The following is a 15,779-nucleotide window of genomic DNA, read 5'->3' as shown; positions in this document are numbered from 1 at the left end:
GCACACACACTGTAAAACATTGTTACTGCTTGTTCTCTTTCCTGCCAGCTTCAGGGACCCATTCCCACTGCTGTAGGGACATCCTGTGAGGTGATGGGTGCTGGCAGGGGGAACCTGTGAAGTTCCCCAGCAGCAGCAATCCTCAGAAGTGCTGCTGCAGAGGAGGAAATGTGCTGGGTGATAGGAAGGACACTGGGCTAGCCAGAGCACAAAGCAGTAGGCAGGAAAATGAAAACGAATGTAATGAAACTCACTGCCCTCGTATGAAGAGGCAATTTTAGTGTGTTGGGCTCATTTTACCTCCTTTTGGCCATTGTCACTGGGGCCGGGTCCTAGCAGCAAAGCAGTGAATGGCTGCACTGAGCTCAGGAGGGCCATCCTGAGAGCACTTCTGTCCCCTGGTAGGAGGAAAAAGGTAAACTTCTCTGAACAACCATATTTCCCCTTACCCATTAACTTGATTGCTATAAAAAACTGTGCTTAGTCTTCAGTACATCGGCAGGTACAACCCAGAGCAAAATATAACGGACTGCTTTTCAGTTTTGCTACTGCCACTTTGTATTACTCCTCATATGATTCTATCATTTTATGAACAGCTTAACCTATTTACTCATGTGTAAATGGACAGTGGTTGAAGATTAGAGAGGCTTCATTTGCCATGAAGAGCTATCTTTTCTCAAAGGGAAAAGAAGCAGCTGACCTGGATGGCAGGTCAGGTACACCATACTGCAGATGTGTATCAAATCACCAGCACGGTGTCAGCCTATGTGTGGAGTAACAAATACTCCACAGCATAGATACAAACTGATTTTTAGAGGCCAGGGAAGTTTACACAGCTATTTCAGTGACTAAACACACAAGTCAATATGCAGGATGATCCAGATGATTCATAGGCACATGCACAGTGGTTCACAGTAATTTCTAAAATCAGTGCTGTAATTGCTGAGGGTCAAACTTACTTGAGGCAAGATGTTCTTGTTTGAATGTATGCTTGGAGGAGGGAGTAAACTTTGTGCTACCTACTAGACACACTTCCAGTATTTCTTCCATTGCCCTATTCTTGGCTTTAGGATTGTTCTGTCCAATAGAAGTGTTCTTACAACTTATCAGGTCTCACTGTTTTGTATGTGGTTTCACAGCAGGCAGCCCTACATCCCTGACACACACGGGCAGCATCACCAACTTCACAAAATCAGATCCCCAGAAATGCTGAAACTTCATCCTACAATTCTGTAACCATGCAAGGCTGATTTACTGCAGCAGAAGCTCTCTTCAAATTGTCTGGCAACAGAATCTGAGGTATTTTTATTATATGGCCAAGCTTTCTGTGACAAATAGTGCTACCACAGCTTAATTGGCATTTATACAAATATTCAGGTCTGTAAATGATACTAGTGGAAGCCAGACCTACAGCTGGGGTTGTCTGCATATGGTTACTGCACTCTGGATAGATAATTTGTTCCTTGGAAAAGTCTGTTTTCATAGTAACGTGGTTACAAAGCAGCCTCTCAAGTGCCACTGTGTCGGGAAAGCACATCACAGGCAGAAGGTAATGACTGCTGACACCAGACCAGCTTTCCTCTTGTTCCATATAAAAGCCAGCAAACTCTAAATCATCAGTGCAACCACACCGTGTACCTGCCCCCATTGTTCAGGCTTGGCTTTAAGCTGGGAACAAAATCTATCAAAATGCAGTTTCAGAAAAAAATTTACTGTGTGACACGTACAAGTCCAACTGGCTGGTCTGAAAAAAGGAAACTGGGATTAAAATTTCAACAAAGAGCACTTCCTACTAAGGAACAGTGCCTTGGGAACTACTTCACACACACAGAAAAACCCTCTACAACACTCCACCTCCCCTCTCCAAACAAAAGAAAAATCTGGGGTGGGACGGTCTTGGAATTGTTCCTGCCCTGGCATTTTGGTGCACACCCTTAAGAAGGAAGATTATGGTAAACAAGTCATAAAATACTGTTTGTCTAACATTTGCCAAAACTACAGCCTGTGTATTTTAGCCTGGAAATCCAGTTTGTCTCTCAAATGCCCTTTCTGTTATCTATTGGTTAATATTGTTTCAAATCATAGTTTTAATGTGAAATATTTTGTGAGCCTTTCAATTATTTTGTTTCTCCAAATTAGGATTAGAAAGTTGGTTCATTCTCATTGAATGATCTTTCTAAATAAAAAGTTGTGAGAAACAGAAGAGCAGCAAAAAGGCAGATTAGAAAATAAGGCTTCCATCCTTAGTTTGGCTACGGACCACTGGTGTAACTGTGGCAAATCAACTTGATTTTCCTCCCACAGCTGCTCTACCAGTAAAAATAGCACAGTTATTGCCTTTTTGCTTTCCCTGATTCTTGTTTGACTTGGGCTCCACAGTAAAGGGATTCTCTGACCATGCTTGACAAGGAGCACCAAGTCAGGAAAATCTTTGTGTTCCTGGAGTGTAGCTGAGAGCTCAAGCTTTTATTCACATAGCTGACAGTTTGCTGTAGGGCATTATACTAAGAAGAGTAAATTTTATCTCTGACTATCCACTGTGCTAAAGTCTGACTGGTACCTACAGCAACCCCAGAGAAATCTTAGAACAGGTAAGATTTTTTTTATAAGACATGCCAAAAAAACAGCATTTTTTAAAGGTAATTCCAGATACAAGTGGTGGGATGTTTAAGAGTAACATCTTACTGGCAACCTAAACATATCTGAAAGTCTGGCCTCAATTTGATAACAGAAACACAAGTCACAAATAAAAATAAACCACCTGAATTTCATTTTAAACTGATTCAGCTCCTGGATTTCAAAGTTTTATATTGAATATAATTGATTAAGAGGAAATCTATGCATTTTGTAGTTTCAACTCTGCAGAAAATTCAATAGCACTTTGTGCAAGAAGTCATTCTGTTGATTAGGAGACTTTAATCAATACAATTTAGCTCCTCTTAGGAACTGCCCTTCTCCCAGCCAGGGAGGGCTTGAGCCTTGTAGTGTCAATATGATGCTCAAACATGCTGCCTCCAAAATTCTCTTGATACCCCCCAACACAAATCCAATAACAATGTGGTGTTACTGACAGAGCTGCAGTTTGTATCTCACAATAATGCAGATTTTCTGCCTGCTTCAGACCTCTTAAAGAACCTATGATAGTGCTCATAAAAAAGTTTACATTCTTACTCCAATTGCAGTAATTGTTCACCAGAAAATATTTTGCTGCAGTCCTTACACAACAGTGAAGGCTGAAAATGCTTGAGCACAGCATGCAAAACCTCTTACACTTGTGGTGGTGATCCTTCATTAACTGAGGGGCCTTGGCAACAGAATGACACTTCTGAGCCACATCAATAGTAATGGTAATAAAAAAATGCATCTTAATGCAATTTGAGGAAGACAAAGTCTTTTATTTTACACTTTTAAGTTTGTGCTTTCTAGTCTTAAGTTTTGGAATATGTTACCATTTATCTAAACTCCTTGGACTTATGCAGTCCCAACTCCTCAGTTCATAGATCTGACAAGTCCTGTTGTACCACTAACATCTCCCTAAAGAAGTACTACCCACTGTTTGAGGAGATGAATGTGGGCTGTTTGCTCAGTTATCCTAAACTCAGGTACAGGTTTTTGTCACACCCCCTCTCATGAATGTAAACCTTCACAAAATAGGTGACTGAACTGTGTAGTAGGAATTACGGAGAAATGTTGCCCAGAAGAAATGAAGGAGTCCTCTGATTCTATTCCATAATCAACAAACAGTAAATTGAGCCTGAGAAAACAAGAGGTAAAACAAAATGAGATGTATCCTTATAACCATATCCTAATAGAATCATTACAGCACTGGCTGGCTCCTGCCAGAGCTGGAGGGACAGAAAGTGATAACTAGATGGGGAAGAAACAAATCAATATGGATCACTGAAAACCGATTTAGAGCACTAAGCTCACTCAGACTTCTCTTGCATTTTCTCTTGATTAGGCTGGCAGAAAGTGAAGATGAAAATGTTAAAAGCTGACTTCAGTCTTCCATGCTGCACTTAGGCTGCACTGTCGTGTTAGAGTCCCTTTCCTGCATTTCTGTAGATCAGGCAGAGTTCTGACAGCTGGAACCTGCCCACAGGGGCACAGAGGGTGTCCTCTGGCAGCTGACATTCTTGTCCAAGCCTGATCATAACATGATTTTATTTGAGTAGCTCAAGTAAATTAGCTGATGATAGTGCACAACAGCCTGGTTAGAGCAAATGAGGAATCTGCAAAGAAGTTAGGATTAGTATAAAGGAAAGAAAATACACTTGCTTTTGCAATGCATTTCTCTTTCCATTAAGAAGCAATGATGTTAGGCAGAGAAAAATCAGAATCCCTACCTGCCTATAACTGCTAGAGAATATTGAGTTGATAAAAGAAGGGGGGAGGGGGAGGGGAGGGAGAGAAGCAGTGAAAAAAACATTCCAGAAATGTAATTCGAACATATGTGGTCAAAAAGCAAGGTCTGAAAGAAGGCCCTAGGGTCAATATAACAGAATGGAAGGACTACAGAGTTTGGAACTTTCCCTGTGGCTTAAATTACAGATAGTTTCCAAGAGTTTCCTTAATAAAATTTGTCTAAGGAGAAAATATTGGTGTCAGTGAGGGGAAAAGCTCTGATTCATGGAAAATGGAAAAGAGAAAGGCAGCGTCAACCAGGAGTCAGTCATCAATCTGTGGCTTAGACAGAGTCTTGGCAAAACCCATTCTCCTGGTAGAACTTGCCTGGAGTAGAGCAGATTGATTTGACAGTCTCTTAGCCTAATAAATGCTTGACCCCAAGGTCTGCTGCATTCACTAAATTCACTATGCAGAGAGAATTGGGAACCAATCACCTCTGGGGAACATCCTGTTCCACAGCCCTCCCCTGCTAAAGGCCTTGACTGCTCTCAGCCTTAGAGAGATGACGAGATGGAAGCTGCTCCCACAAGAAGAAAGGTTAATCGACTACACTGCTGTTAATCAATCACCTGGAAAGATTCAGCACTTACAATAGGTAGGTCCCTCTTCCTGCCAAGAGCTTCTTGCATCTTAACCAAGGACCATCTCCAGCTTGAAGGATGAGTAACAGAAAGAAACACAATCCAGAGAGATGCCAGGTCTCTGATCTGGAGCCAGCTGAAGTCAATAGAAAGACTCCCAGTGAGCACAATGGGCTTGGATCAGACCCCAAAGAAAGACTTATTACCTAAGGTTTATTCTGCATACATGTATCAAGCTACTTTTAGTAGTGAAGGATCCTTGAAAAGAAGCAGATTCATCACACACTTTTGCCTTCCTGTGAAATCAAACTTCTACAAACCATACTGTGTCCCAGTTACCCTGGTTGTCAGATATAGCTTATATCCAGCAAAGGAAAATCACCTGCCTGTGACAGCACAGACAGACACCTATACATTTCAAAATCTCTAAGGAGCACAAAAAGAAAAAAAAAGCCAAACTGCTAACATTTTCCTGGCCTTTTTGTAATTGCTGCTAGCCAAAATGAGAACTTCCTCAGAAAAGGAAAATTAGAACAATTTCTGAAAGAAAGAAAACGGAAGGAGTAAAAGTTAAAATACCCTGGAATGGAGAACAAGCTCAGTGCTGAACCACCAGCAAGGTGAAGCTGACAGAGCCTGAGAGGAAAAAAAGAAACAGGAGAAAACCCAGGGTTAGAAAGTACCCCTGAAGACTTCTGCAAATTAATAGGTGCATTTAGCACCAGCATCAACTGATGACAAAGAAGTGACTGTCCTTGATGCATCTAAATGGAAGGAGGAAGTCTTACCCTCATGTTACAAATCCAGGCCCCTGTATCCCAGTGCAGCCCTTAGTAACACACCTGCTGCACCACACAGCCAAAAAAGCCACCTGGCAAAGAGCTGAAACCAAGACTCACACCTTGAGGACATCTATGGCTACAGGTACCAGTTTAGAGGTTATCACAGAGACTGTGACACATTTGCTCCTTCATGGCACTGCCCCTGGTCTGTTCTCACTACCAGTCTTACCCAAAGCAGACTCCTGGAGGAACTTCCACTGCCATCCACTCATTTTGCTGCCAGAAGTCTATTCAAATCCTGGAACAAAGCTGTTGGCTTGGAATTTTTGCTTTTGGAATAACCCAGGTTTTATTAAGAGGCAGAGACATGACAGACTGGTGCCATGGACTATAGCTGCTGTAGCTGATGAAGAAGTGCCAGATTCTCCAGAAGGCTGGAGAGCAACACAGATACAGTGGCTATTCTTACTCATCTGAAAGTTCACAGCACTACAGAGCATCTGAGCCTATGGGTATTTCCTCCTTATGCAGTGACAACAAGCAAGAGCCCAGTGAAACAGAATAATCTAAGGTGTGTTACATACATGATTTCTTCATGCTCCAAGAGTTGCTTTTCTCCAAGGACAGCTATCTCAAAAGTTCTTTGCCAGTAGACAGCTGTGGTTGTCAAAACCAATTTCCTCATCTTCTCACTGCTAGTTGAAAAAAGCCCACAAGACAGATCCTGCATCTACATCCAAAAGTAAGGACTAATATTTGATGACCTTTGTTCCTTTGGCTCAACTGATAAAATAACTAGCACTGCAAGCAAAGTGAGGCAGATATCATTAAGGAGTGAAGTTATCTATCTATTTCATATGGAAACCTGACAAGAAATCCTACATACAGAACAAGAACTAGAATTAATAGATACAGCAGCTTCTTCCCAAAAAACTTTGATATGGCAGCCTTATAAATCTGAAGATTTTGGCCAACTCCACAGATATATGTCATGCACATTGCATCAAAATACATGGCCCTCTAAGTTGTACTCTGCTGTAAGAGCCTTGGATTTGTTTTGTTTATAACCTTTGTATCAAAATAATGTCAAAAGTTAACATCCTGTTAAGATAAATGGAGATGCTCTGTCTCCAGGTCTTGTTGATATTACTGCAGATGCAGATTCATGAAAACTGTGCCTTATTTTCTCGTGTTTGAGACCAGATTTTTACAGCCATAACTCCTGTTTTGGAGCAAGACTGTTATTATCTATAAAACTGCAGCACCAGCAGCAGGTCGTGCAGTGTTTGTGATTCCAGTGGCATACACAGAACCACACTGCCCTGCCATTCCCCTGCCAGGGGTGGATCCCACTGTAGCCACAAAACTGACAAGAGAGCCACACAAAAAGTGATGGATTTCACCTATTGACTATTCATTTTTTAACCCAGAGTGGATGAGCATAAGACACCTGAAGCTCAGGGCTAATGACCTGAAGTGAAAAAAGAAAGGTTACTGCCTGATCAATTCTTCCTCGTGTCGTTTGGAATAGTGTCCTACAAGGCTTAACAGCACAAACTTGATCAGCACCTAAAGACAAAATCCCTTCTGTCCAAAAGGAATGGAGAGATGGGTGGCAGAGAAACAGAAGGGAAACTCTGAGTGCTCTTTTCACCCAGGTGACATCTGATGAATGGTCCACAATATGAATTTATTGAGATATAAAAACTTCTTATTTACCTTTATCATCGCTCCCCAAAATTGTTCACGCCACAAAAACCCACAAAATTCCCTTGAGCCACATATTTAAAAATCTTGCAATTTTATTTGCATATAAAGGCCGCTAGATATAATATCACAATAAATTTAAAGAAACACCTGCTTTTCTAAATTCCATTAACAAGGTAACATAAAACAGAACAAAGCTCAATAGCATTTACAGTGGTGGAACAGAAATAACTATCTTCAACAATATTTTGAGAGATTGCATTTACACACAGTGCAAAATAAGAAAAAGGAAATAAAAAAGACAAGAAGAATATTTAAATATAAAGGACAACTAAGCCTTATTTTATTTAGGCTTGATTGTATCCATTTGACTCTATACATGCCTGAACTACAACAAAGATTTAACTCGGGCTCTTGAAGGCCTTGAGCACTTGGAAAAATGTGTCACATCCTTCATAATTTAGATGTGCTGTACACCATAATTTTGCCGATGCTATACTGGCAATATTAAATCCTAGCTTAGTTATAATGCACAAAAAATACATATATATATAAATTCATATTTAAAATGAGTCCGCATTTACAATTTTTTTTTTTTTTACTGCATGAAATACCTGCTCTTTGCAGCTTTCACCCCCAGTCTTTTAAAGCTAAAATAATTTAAAAAAAGAAACAGAAGGTAGATATCACATACAGGCTGTGGCTATCTAGATCAGTCTTTATAAAGCAAGTAGAGACAAACAATTGAGAAGTCTATTCTCCCCTTGCTGCATTCCACTGTGAATAGAAACAAGTTTAAGTAAATGCACACATGTCAAGAGGTAAATGGACCCCAAAACATTGTTTGTGCTACTAAAAAAAATGATATAAAAGGAGATAAGAAGTTAACATTTAAACCTAGGGAAAAAAGAAGACACTTAAAAAACCCCCGACAATAACATAAGTTGTGCAAATTTGGGTGTATTTAAATGCTGCCTATTTTTTAGCTTATAATATAATATTAAAATAAGGTCTCTCACTTATTAAAAGAAAGCTTGGCTGTCCTTTTGAGAATACTATAACAATTTACAATGGCAAATTTATTGAAAAACAAAATTCATTTTACAAATTCACAATGCTTTATCAATTTAAAATGAATGCTGCATTTCCAAAAAGCACAACCTCTAACTTTTCTTCTTGTTTCTTTTGCACCAGCAATTTACAAATAAAAAGAACAAAAAACCCCAAACCCCACCCCAAAACAAAAACCCCGGCTCCCCCAAAATCCCCCCCAGCCCCTATTTTGAAATAAACATGTAACTGAATGTAAGTTTTGTAATTAGAAAATGGCAGTTTATAGACCTTCCCCAGTAGTGCTTCAGGATCCTTGAGGGGTTGGAAGGTCGAAGATGATGGGAGGGTTGGTGGGCTGGAAGCTGACTGTACACGTGGAGGCGTTGATGTAGGTGGTGTAGCCATCGGTCATGATGCCATAGCCTGGGGGGACAACGGGGACACTCACTGCAGGGACACACAGCCACCCCACACCCCCCTGCAGGGACACACAGCCACCCCACTGCAGGGACACACAGCCACCCCACACCCCACTGCAGGGACACACAGACACCCCAGACCCCACTGCAGGGACACACAGCCACCCCACACCCCACTGCAGGGACACACAGATACCCCACACCCCCCTGCAGGGACACACAGCCACCCCACACCCCACTGCAGGGACACACAGCCACCCCACACCCCACTGCAGGGACACACAGACACCCCAGACCCCACTGCAGGGACACACAGCCACCCCACACCCCACTGCAGGGACACACAGATACCCCACACCCCCCTGCAGGGACACACAGACACCCCACACCCCCCTGCAGGGACACACAGACACCCCACTGCAGGGACACACAGACACCCCACACCCCACTGCAGGGACACACAGACACCCCACTGCAGGGACACACAGACACCCCACACCCCCCTGCAGGGACACACAGACACCCCACACCCCCCCTGCAGGGACACACAGACACCCCACTGCAGGGACACACAGCCACCCCACACCCCACTGCAGGGACACACAGATACCCCCCTGCAGGGACACACAGCCACCCCACACCCCACTGCAGGGACACACAGCCACCCCACACCCCACTGCAGGGACACACAGATACCCCCCTGCAGGGACACACAGCCACCCCACACCCCACTGCAGGGACACACAGACACCCCACACCCCACTGCAGGGACACACAGCCACCCCACACCCCACTGCAGGGACACACAGCCACCCCACACCCCACTGCAGGGACACACAGCCACCCCAGTGCAGGGACACACAGACACCCCAGCGCTGCTGGGGACCCGTGCTGTGCAGCAAAACCAAACCAGCCCCTTCAAAAGGACACCAGCCCCTTCTGCTCTCCCTGCCACCAAGGCTGAACTGAAAAAAATCAGCGTTCTTGTGTCAGACAAGAACAGAGTGCTTTTGGTTCATGTACAAACTTTTTTCGCCCCTGGAAAATCCTCTGTTGCAACTGGGTGGGGCAGAAACAAACCACACATGTTCTTTTACTAATTACTTAATTAGTGGGCTATGGTTTGCATGCCTGTCATGTCTGTCAGAAGAAAAAGACCATCCAGAAACAAAATATTTAGGAGTAACTTTGGTTTAGCCTAAACACCCCCCTTTCCAACAAATGACCTGAACTCTGTCCTGTCTCCTGTGCCAGCCCTTATCAGTCAGTTCTCATCCTAGCACTGCCAAGCTGTGCTCACACTGAGACCTCAGGAACTCACCAGCAGGTTAGAAACACACTCAGGCTGGCCAGGGAAGCTGTGCTTGCCTCATCCCTGAGTGCTCAAAGCCAGCCTGAACAGGGCTCAGAGCAACCTGGTCTAGTGGAAAACGGCCCTGCCCATGCAGAGGGTTTGGAATGAGCTGATCCTTAAAGACCCTTCCAATCCAAACCATTCTATGATTCCATTATTTAATTTATATATATATTTTTAAAGAATTTTATAAAAGTGCGTGTGTTTTAAGCTGATATCCACAAAAAGCTAACAAAGAAGCTTGAAAATGTCTAGGAAGTATTTGGCCCAAATGTACTTAAAAAGAAATAATTGAAAAAAACCCCAGAGTTTCATGGAGGAAGAAAGCTTCCCACTGCAAACCCTCAGAGGAAAAATGTTTTTCTTTCAAGCCATTATGATACAGTACAGATCACTGCTGTCTGGAAGCTAAGATAAATACAGCTACCCACAGTGCCTATCAGAAAGAATAATCACTTCAGAATTGCTGCACTGTCCACCTCTATTACTTTATTTATTTAGACTGGCAATTTTGATTTAGATCATCTCATGGAGGGAAAAACCTTATTTGTGGTTGTTTTGTTTATCAACCAGGGGAAAAAACCTGTATCACCAAAATGTGTGTATAGCCTCCACTGGCTCATGGGAATGTGGTGCATGTTCATCTCAGCTGGAGTTGGATAAAAATGAATTGCATTGTAAGATAATGCTCTTAACTTTGCTATTTCTTCCTGTACTGAAACAAGCCATTCCTACACCTTCTGTGTAAGTACTAGAAAGGATTTTAACTTTTTGTTGGTATTCTTACAAGAATTTATTTGAATGTTCACTGTTAACGTGTGCTGCCACTTCCCTTGGAGATTCAAATGTCGGGTGCTGCACATGCCCCTGGTGCTCCCTCATAATGATGGTCTGGTGCATTCAGACACCCTCCTCTCCCCCCTTAGCACCATTACAAGCACAAGTCTCACCACCCTATGTGCCTACAAAGGCTGTACACAATTTACACATTTTAATTGGAAGTCTTGCTATAATAGCTTAATATGCAAGGACTAATATTTGTACAAAATACCCAGTCTTTTCCTGGGTGCCTTATTTATTTATGCCTCTGTGCAGAAGGTCATGTCAGTATTCCCAGTATAAACTCTTTATTTACAGATGCCAAGCATGGAAATCATTGTATGAAGTCACGAGGGCTTCAGAAAAACCAACACCACTGGCAGAGAAAGCTGTCCTTTCTTTTATTTTTCTTTTATGAAGTCCTTGAAATCTTTAGGCCTATGGAGAACCTGGTTAGAGACAATGGAGAAGCCTCCAGGGGCGAGAATATAAAACATTTAATGTGTAATTTTGAGTTCTAGGGTCATGAAGTCTTACACTCTCTCTCAGGCAGAACTCCTAGTGTTTGTCTCTCAGCCACATGAAAGCTACAAAACTGTATTAAATATTTAAGTATCTCCAGAATGTATTTAATCTCTCAGTCTCTTCTACTGCCACAAACTGAGCTCATTGTTGCTGAAGTTTCACACTCTGCCTGTCCTGGCACTGATGGAGGGGGAATATCTCTTCTAGAACATGAGACTCCTGGAGGGTAACACAGAGAGCACAGACTGCATCACAGAAATGTGTGCACAGTGAGTTCTGGCTCCTCCTCATGCCTGGCTCGAGATGCCCTCCTTTCTGCTTCTCCTTACACCCTGAGGGAGGTGAGCAGAGGCAGCAAATTCTCTCCACATTTTCTTTTTTTCTCTAGCATCTTTCTTAGCTCCTGTACTTGGAGTAATGGGGATAATTTTCATTTTGGCTTGCAAGTGTGGGGAATCTCATCTGTTTCTCTAACCAAGTTTGTCAAAATTTGAATTGCTTTCAAATAACCTGTACAGAACAACCTTTGCACAGTGAAAAATGTAGGTGGCTAAATGTAGCACACATTCCTGAAACAGTCTGTTTTAATTCTGGAATAAATTTACAAAGTGCCACGCATGCAATCACTTCCCTGAACTCCCTCCCTGCTTTAATCCAATATGCCATTATCCACTGCAATACACCACCAAAATGTGCTTCTTGAAATGAAGCAGGGAATAGACTGCTCTTACCTTCATGAATGCCACCAAAGACGTGGAGTTTGGGCCTTACTCGCCTCTGCACTGTGTTCAGCAGCTCCACACAACCCACTCTCTGCAGCTCCTTTGGAACCCAATCTCGAAAACCTGAAGGCAAAATGCAATCAATACTATTAATTTTCCCTATTCAGGTAAGGTTTCATGTAGTCTTTCAGGAAGTCATAATTCACACAGGGTTTATTACATTATCTCTAGTCATAACCTCTCCATTAAAGCACACAATGGCTTTTAAGAAATGTTTCACAGTCACTTTGTCTTCCTTAAGATTTCCTCCCTCCATCTACATTAATATTTTTCTGGATGTGATTTGTTTTTTTAAACTATAGGTTTAAACTCGTCTTCCACCTTGAAACCCCGGGACATTTATTCCTGGCACTGCTGAAGATTTTCCTTCCTTTTCCCCTGGCTCTTACAGCAGTCAGCTTCCCAAGCCAGCTCTGTGGTTACTCCAGACAAGAAACAGCTCAGGAAGATGAGCTGAGCTACGACTCAGTACAGCTGCCACCCCAAAGATTTAAAATACAGATTGCCCCAGCTTCCAGAGGACCGTGGTCTGCAAGCATCAGGTTATTTGTGAGCCCTCATCCAGCCTCAAGCAATGCAAAAATTGCAAAAGAGCTTCCAACAAGCCAGTGCTAACTTATGGATAATACAGAAAAATGCACAAAAGCTGACATCAGTCCCTACAGGAGCCTGCTGCCTGAAGGAAAAGGATCAGCAGGGCAAGAGAAGCAATAAAAGGGAAATCGGGAGCCATTCTACTGACTTCAGCATAATTACAGCCTGTGCCAAGTTAATCCCAGTTAGTAAAAACATGCTGGGACATGAACTTGGATAAATTTTAGAGTGACCAAAGAGTCCAGTTACAGCTCTACCTCCCTTAATATTAATTAGTAAACATTTATTTAAAAAGCAGTATTTTGTCAATATTATCATGCAAGCTGAGACCTAGAGCCCCTCATTTTAGGCACAGTACTGACACCTAATCTGTGGCTGTAGTTAAGATACAGTGCCAACGTTTTGAAACTGAACTTCATTATCTCCTTCAAACACAAAATTTAAGCACGGTTATTCAATTACAGCACTCATTAGTGTCTGCAGCATCACAGTATTTCTGTATGAACCCAATTCAGAGCAGATGGATGAACAACCCATTTAAAAGAGCACCCATGAAACATTATAAACACACTTGCAGGGTTTTTTTTTGCTTCTTTAGGAAAATTGAGCGATTAAGAGAGTGCAGTTCAGGGCCCTGGTTTGCAATATCCATGGCTCTGCTGTCAGGGGATGCTGTGTCACTGCCTTAACACAGCAGCACGCTGGGAGCTCCAGGAAGATTAAAGGGAATTTGCTGATCATCTTATAACATTCTCTAAGTAGTATTAAAAAACTAACCAGAATATAAAAGAAACAGTAAGTACATTGGTCAAAAAGTTTCTGGATTTCTTTTTTTCCTTTGCTTGGCTTAGATTGCTGACTCTTAACTTAATTGTGGTAAAAAACATAAGAACACATTAATTCCTGACTCCATGGTCACCAAGAAGCTCTAAAATAACAATGAGCCAGCCTGCAAGCACATAAAATTCTGGTTTATAATGGCACCATGCAATTCTAAGAAGATTTTACATATTCACTACCATAAATGTAGTAAGTGACTGTGATTTAGTCACTTCCTGTGATTGTGTGCTCTGACCCCTTGGATTGCAAGTTTACTAAAACCCTGACAAAGTCACTCTTCTTACAGTAAGGGCAACGAAGAGACTGCCACACTTCCTCATCCTGGTAAGTCATATTTATAAAAGGCTCAGTTGTTGTAAACCCAACTGAGATGCTTAAAATACAGTCCCAGGCTGCTTGCCACTGAAGAAAAGCAGTAAATAAGAATACATGATGCTGCCTTGTGGGGCACAGGATGGAGAAAAAGGATAGCAGGACTTGAAAAATGGTTTTAATGTGGGCTTCAATGACTTCAGATGTGCCAAAACTGAGTGCTGCTGTCTCTGCTGGATGAGTGTCCTGGTCTGAGACTATCAGAACTTAGTTTAGATATTAAGAGTTAAACAGAGATCAGAGAACAACTCATACTGACAAGACAAGCAAAATTCAACTAAATGAGAAACTTTAGCTACCTAATAAGAAACAAATTATGCATTCATAGACTGGTGCTCACCTGTCATTAGATCAAGTTAGGAACAATTATCTAAGAACATAATTTTATTCCTTCACAAATTCTTTATAAGCCAATTAATACCTTTAAAACGGTTCTTACATATTCTAAGTTTACAAGGACATTATCAAGGAGAATATGTGACTACACAGTTCCAGATTCTTGACTGCTACTCTCAAACCTTAAAATAACATGACACTGTAGTGAGAAAAGGTTTCAAAAGTTTCAGTCAATCTCTAAAAAGTCATATGGGATTGGAAACTGGCTGTCAGATGAATATTATTCTTAAATAAAATGTCAAACTATAATGGTTATGGAGTCAGATATTTGATCTTCCCTAGCCTGAATTTAATAAAAAAATCAAGTTTTTTATGGAAACTCAACAGATCAGCTAAGCCTAATCATAATTTTCCACTTCTTTCAGAAAGGTTTTTAATCCATAGCTTTTAGTTTGGGTGCAATTACAGTATATCTTACAGCATTATCAACTTTGCTTATCTTGAAAGTAAAATTCTTATGCAAAAAATCACACAGAACTTTTGTTTCACTTACCAAGGGGAGGTCCATGTGTCATTAGTATATCAATTCCCTCAGGAATAAGGTTCCACTTGTCTAGCAAAGACTGACCTCTGGGTAGATTAAAGCCCCATCCATTAAACCATGGTGTCCTTTGGGGAAAATAAGACAAACTGCATCAGTGTAAAATAAAAATCTCTTCCCTTCTCCAATTTTTTTCTGAATTGAAACAATTTCTGTGCTTCAGAGATTACCTGCAGACAGCCTTTCTGAAGGGGATGCCTCTAACACACACTGATTCAGATACACACATATGTTAAAATAGACATTTGAATTTAGATTCATGCCTGTTATTTTTGTTATTTTGTACTTCAAGAACATTTAGCCCTGGGGGCATTTACTCACTAGAGAGAAAGGAAAAAATACTAAAATAACAAAGTCTTAATCTCAGCTTTTTATCAAAGTTTAGGAACGTTCATACATAAGAACTCATTCCCTATGCTAACTACCAAAAAAAAATTTTTTTGGAGGCAAAAATCAGCTTCTCCCAGCACAGGGCAGCAGTAAAAGTTCAACATGAGGCTCGATGTGGCAGCACCACCTGTGCCACAGCATCTCACTAAACTCAAACTTGCTCCTTCTAGCACTTTTAATACCAGAACACCATTACCCAACTGGGTTTTGAACTCCT

At 41.6% G+C, this 15,779-nt stretch overlaps 1 protein-coding gene across 3 annotated transcripts in view; it reads right to left on the bottom strand.

Annotated features, from left to right (window-relative positions):
• Window positions 1-7,554: 7,554 nt before the first annotated feature.
• MPPED2 (metallophosphoesterase domain containing 2) overlaps window positions 7,555-15,779 on the bottom strand; it is a 103,927-nt gene continuing 95,702 nt past the window's right edge. For all 3 annotated transcript variants that reach the window (XM_014884593.2, XM_088175261.1, XM_088175262.1), the window contains exons 5-7: window positions 15,125-15,240; window positions 12,379-12,492; window positions 7,555-8,953 (exon numbers count right to left, since the gene is read on the bottom strand). In XM_014884593.2, the coding sequence (XP_014740079.1) occupies window positions 8,835-8,953; window positions 12,379-12,492; window positions 15,125-15,240 (349 nt within the window). In that variant the 3' untranslated portion in view covers window positions 7,555-8,834. The remainder of the gene's footprint in view (window positions 8,954-12,378; window positions 12,493-15,124; window positions 15,241-15,779) is intronic.

Source organism: Sturnus vulgaris, chromosome 18, assembly GCF_052056855.1.
Source record: "Sturnus vulgaris isolate bStuVul1 chromosome 18, bStuVul1.hap1, whole genome shotgun sequence".
In the NCBI taxonomy this organism is placed as follows: domain Eukaryota; kingdom Metazoa; phylum Chordata; class Aves; order Passeriformes; family Sturnidae; genus Sturnus; species Sturnus vulgaris.
This window is presented reverse-complemented; position numbering and strand designations above follow the sequence as displayed.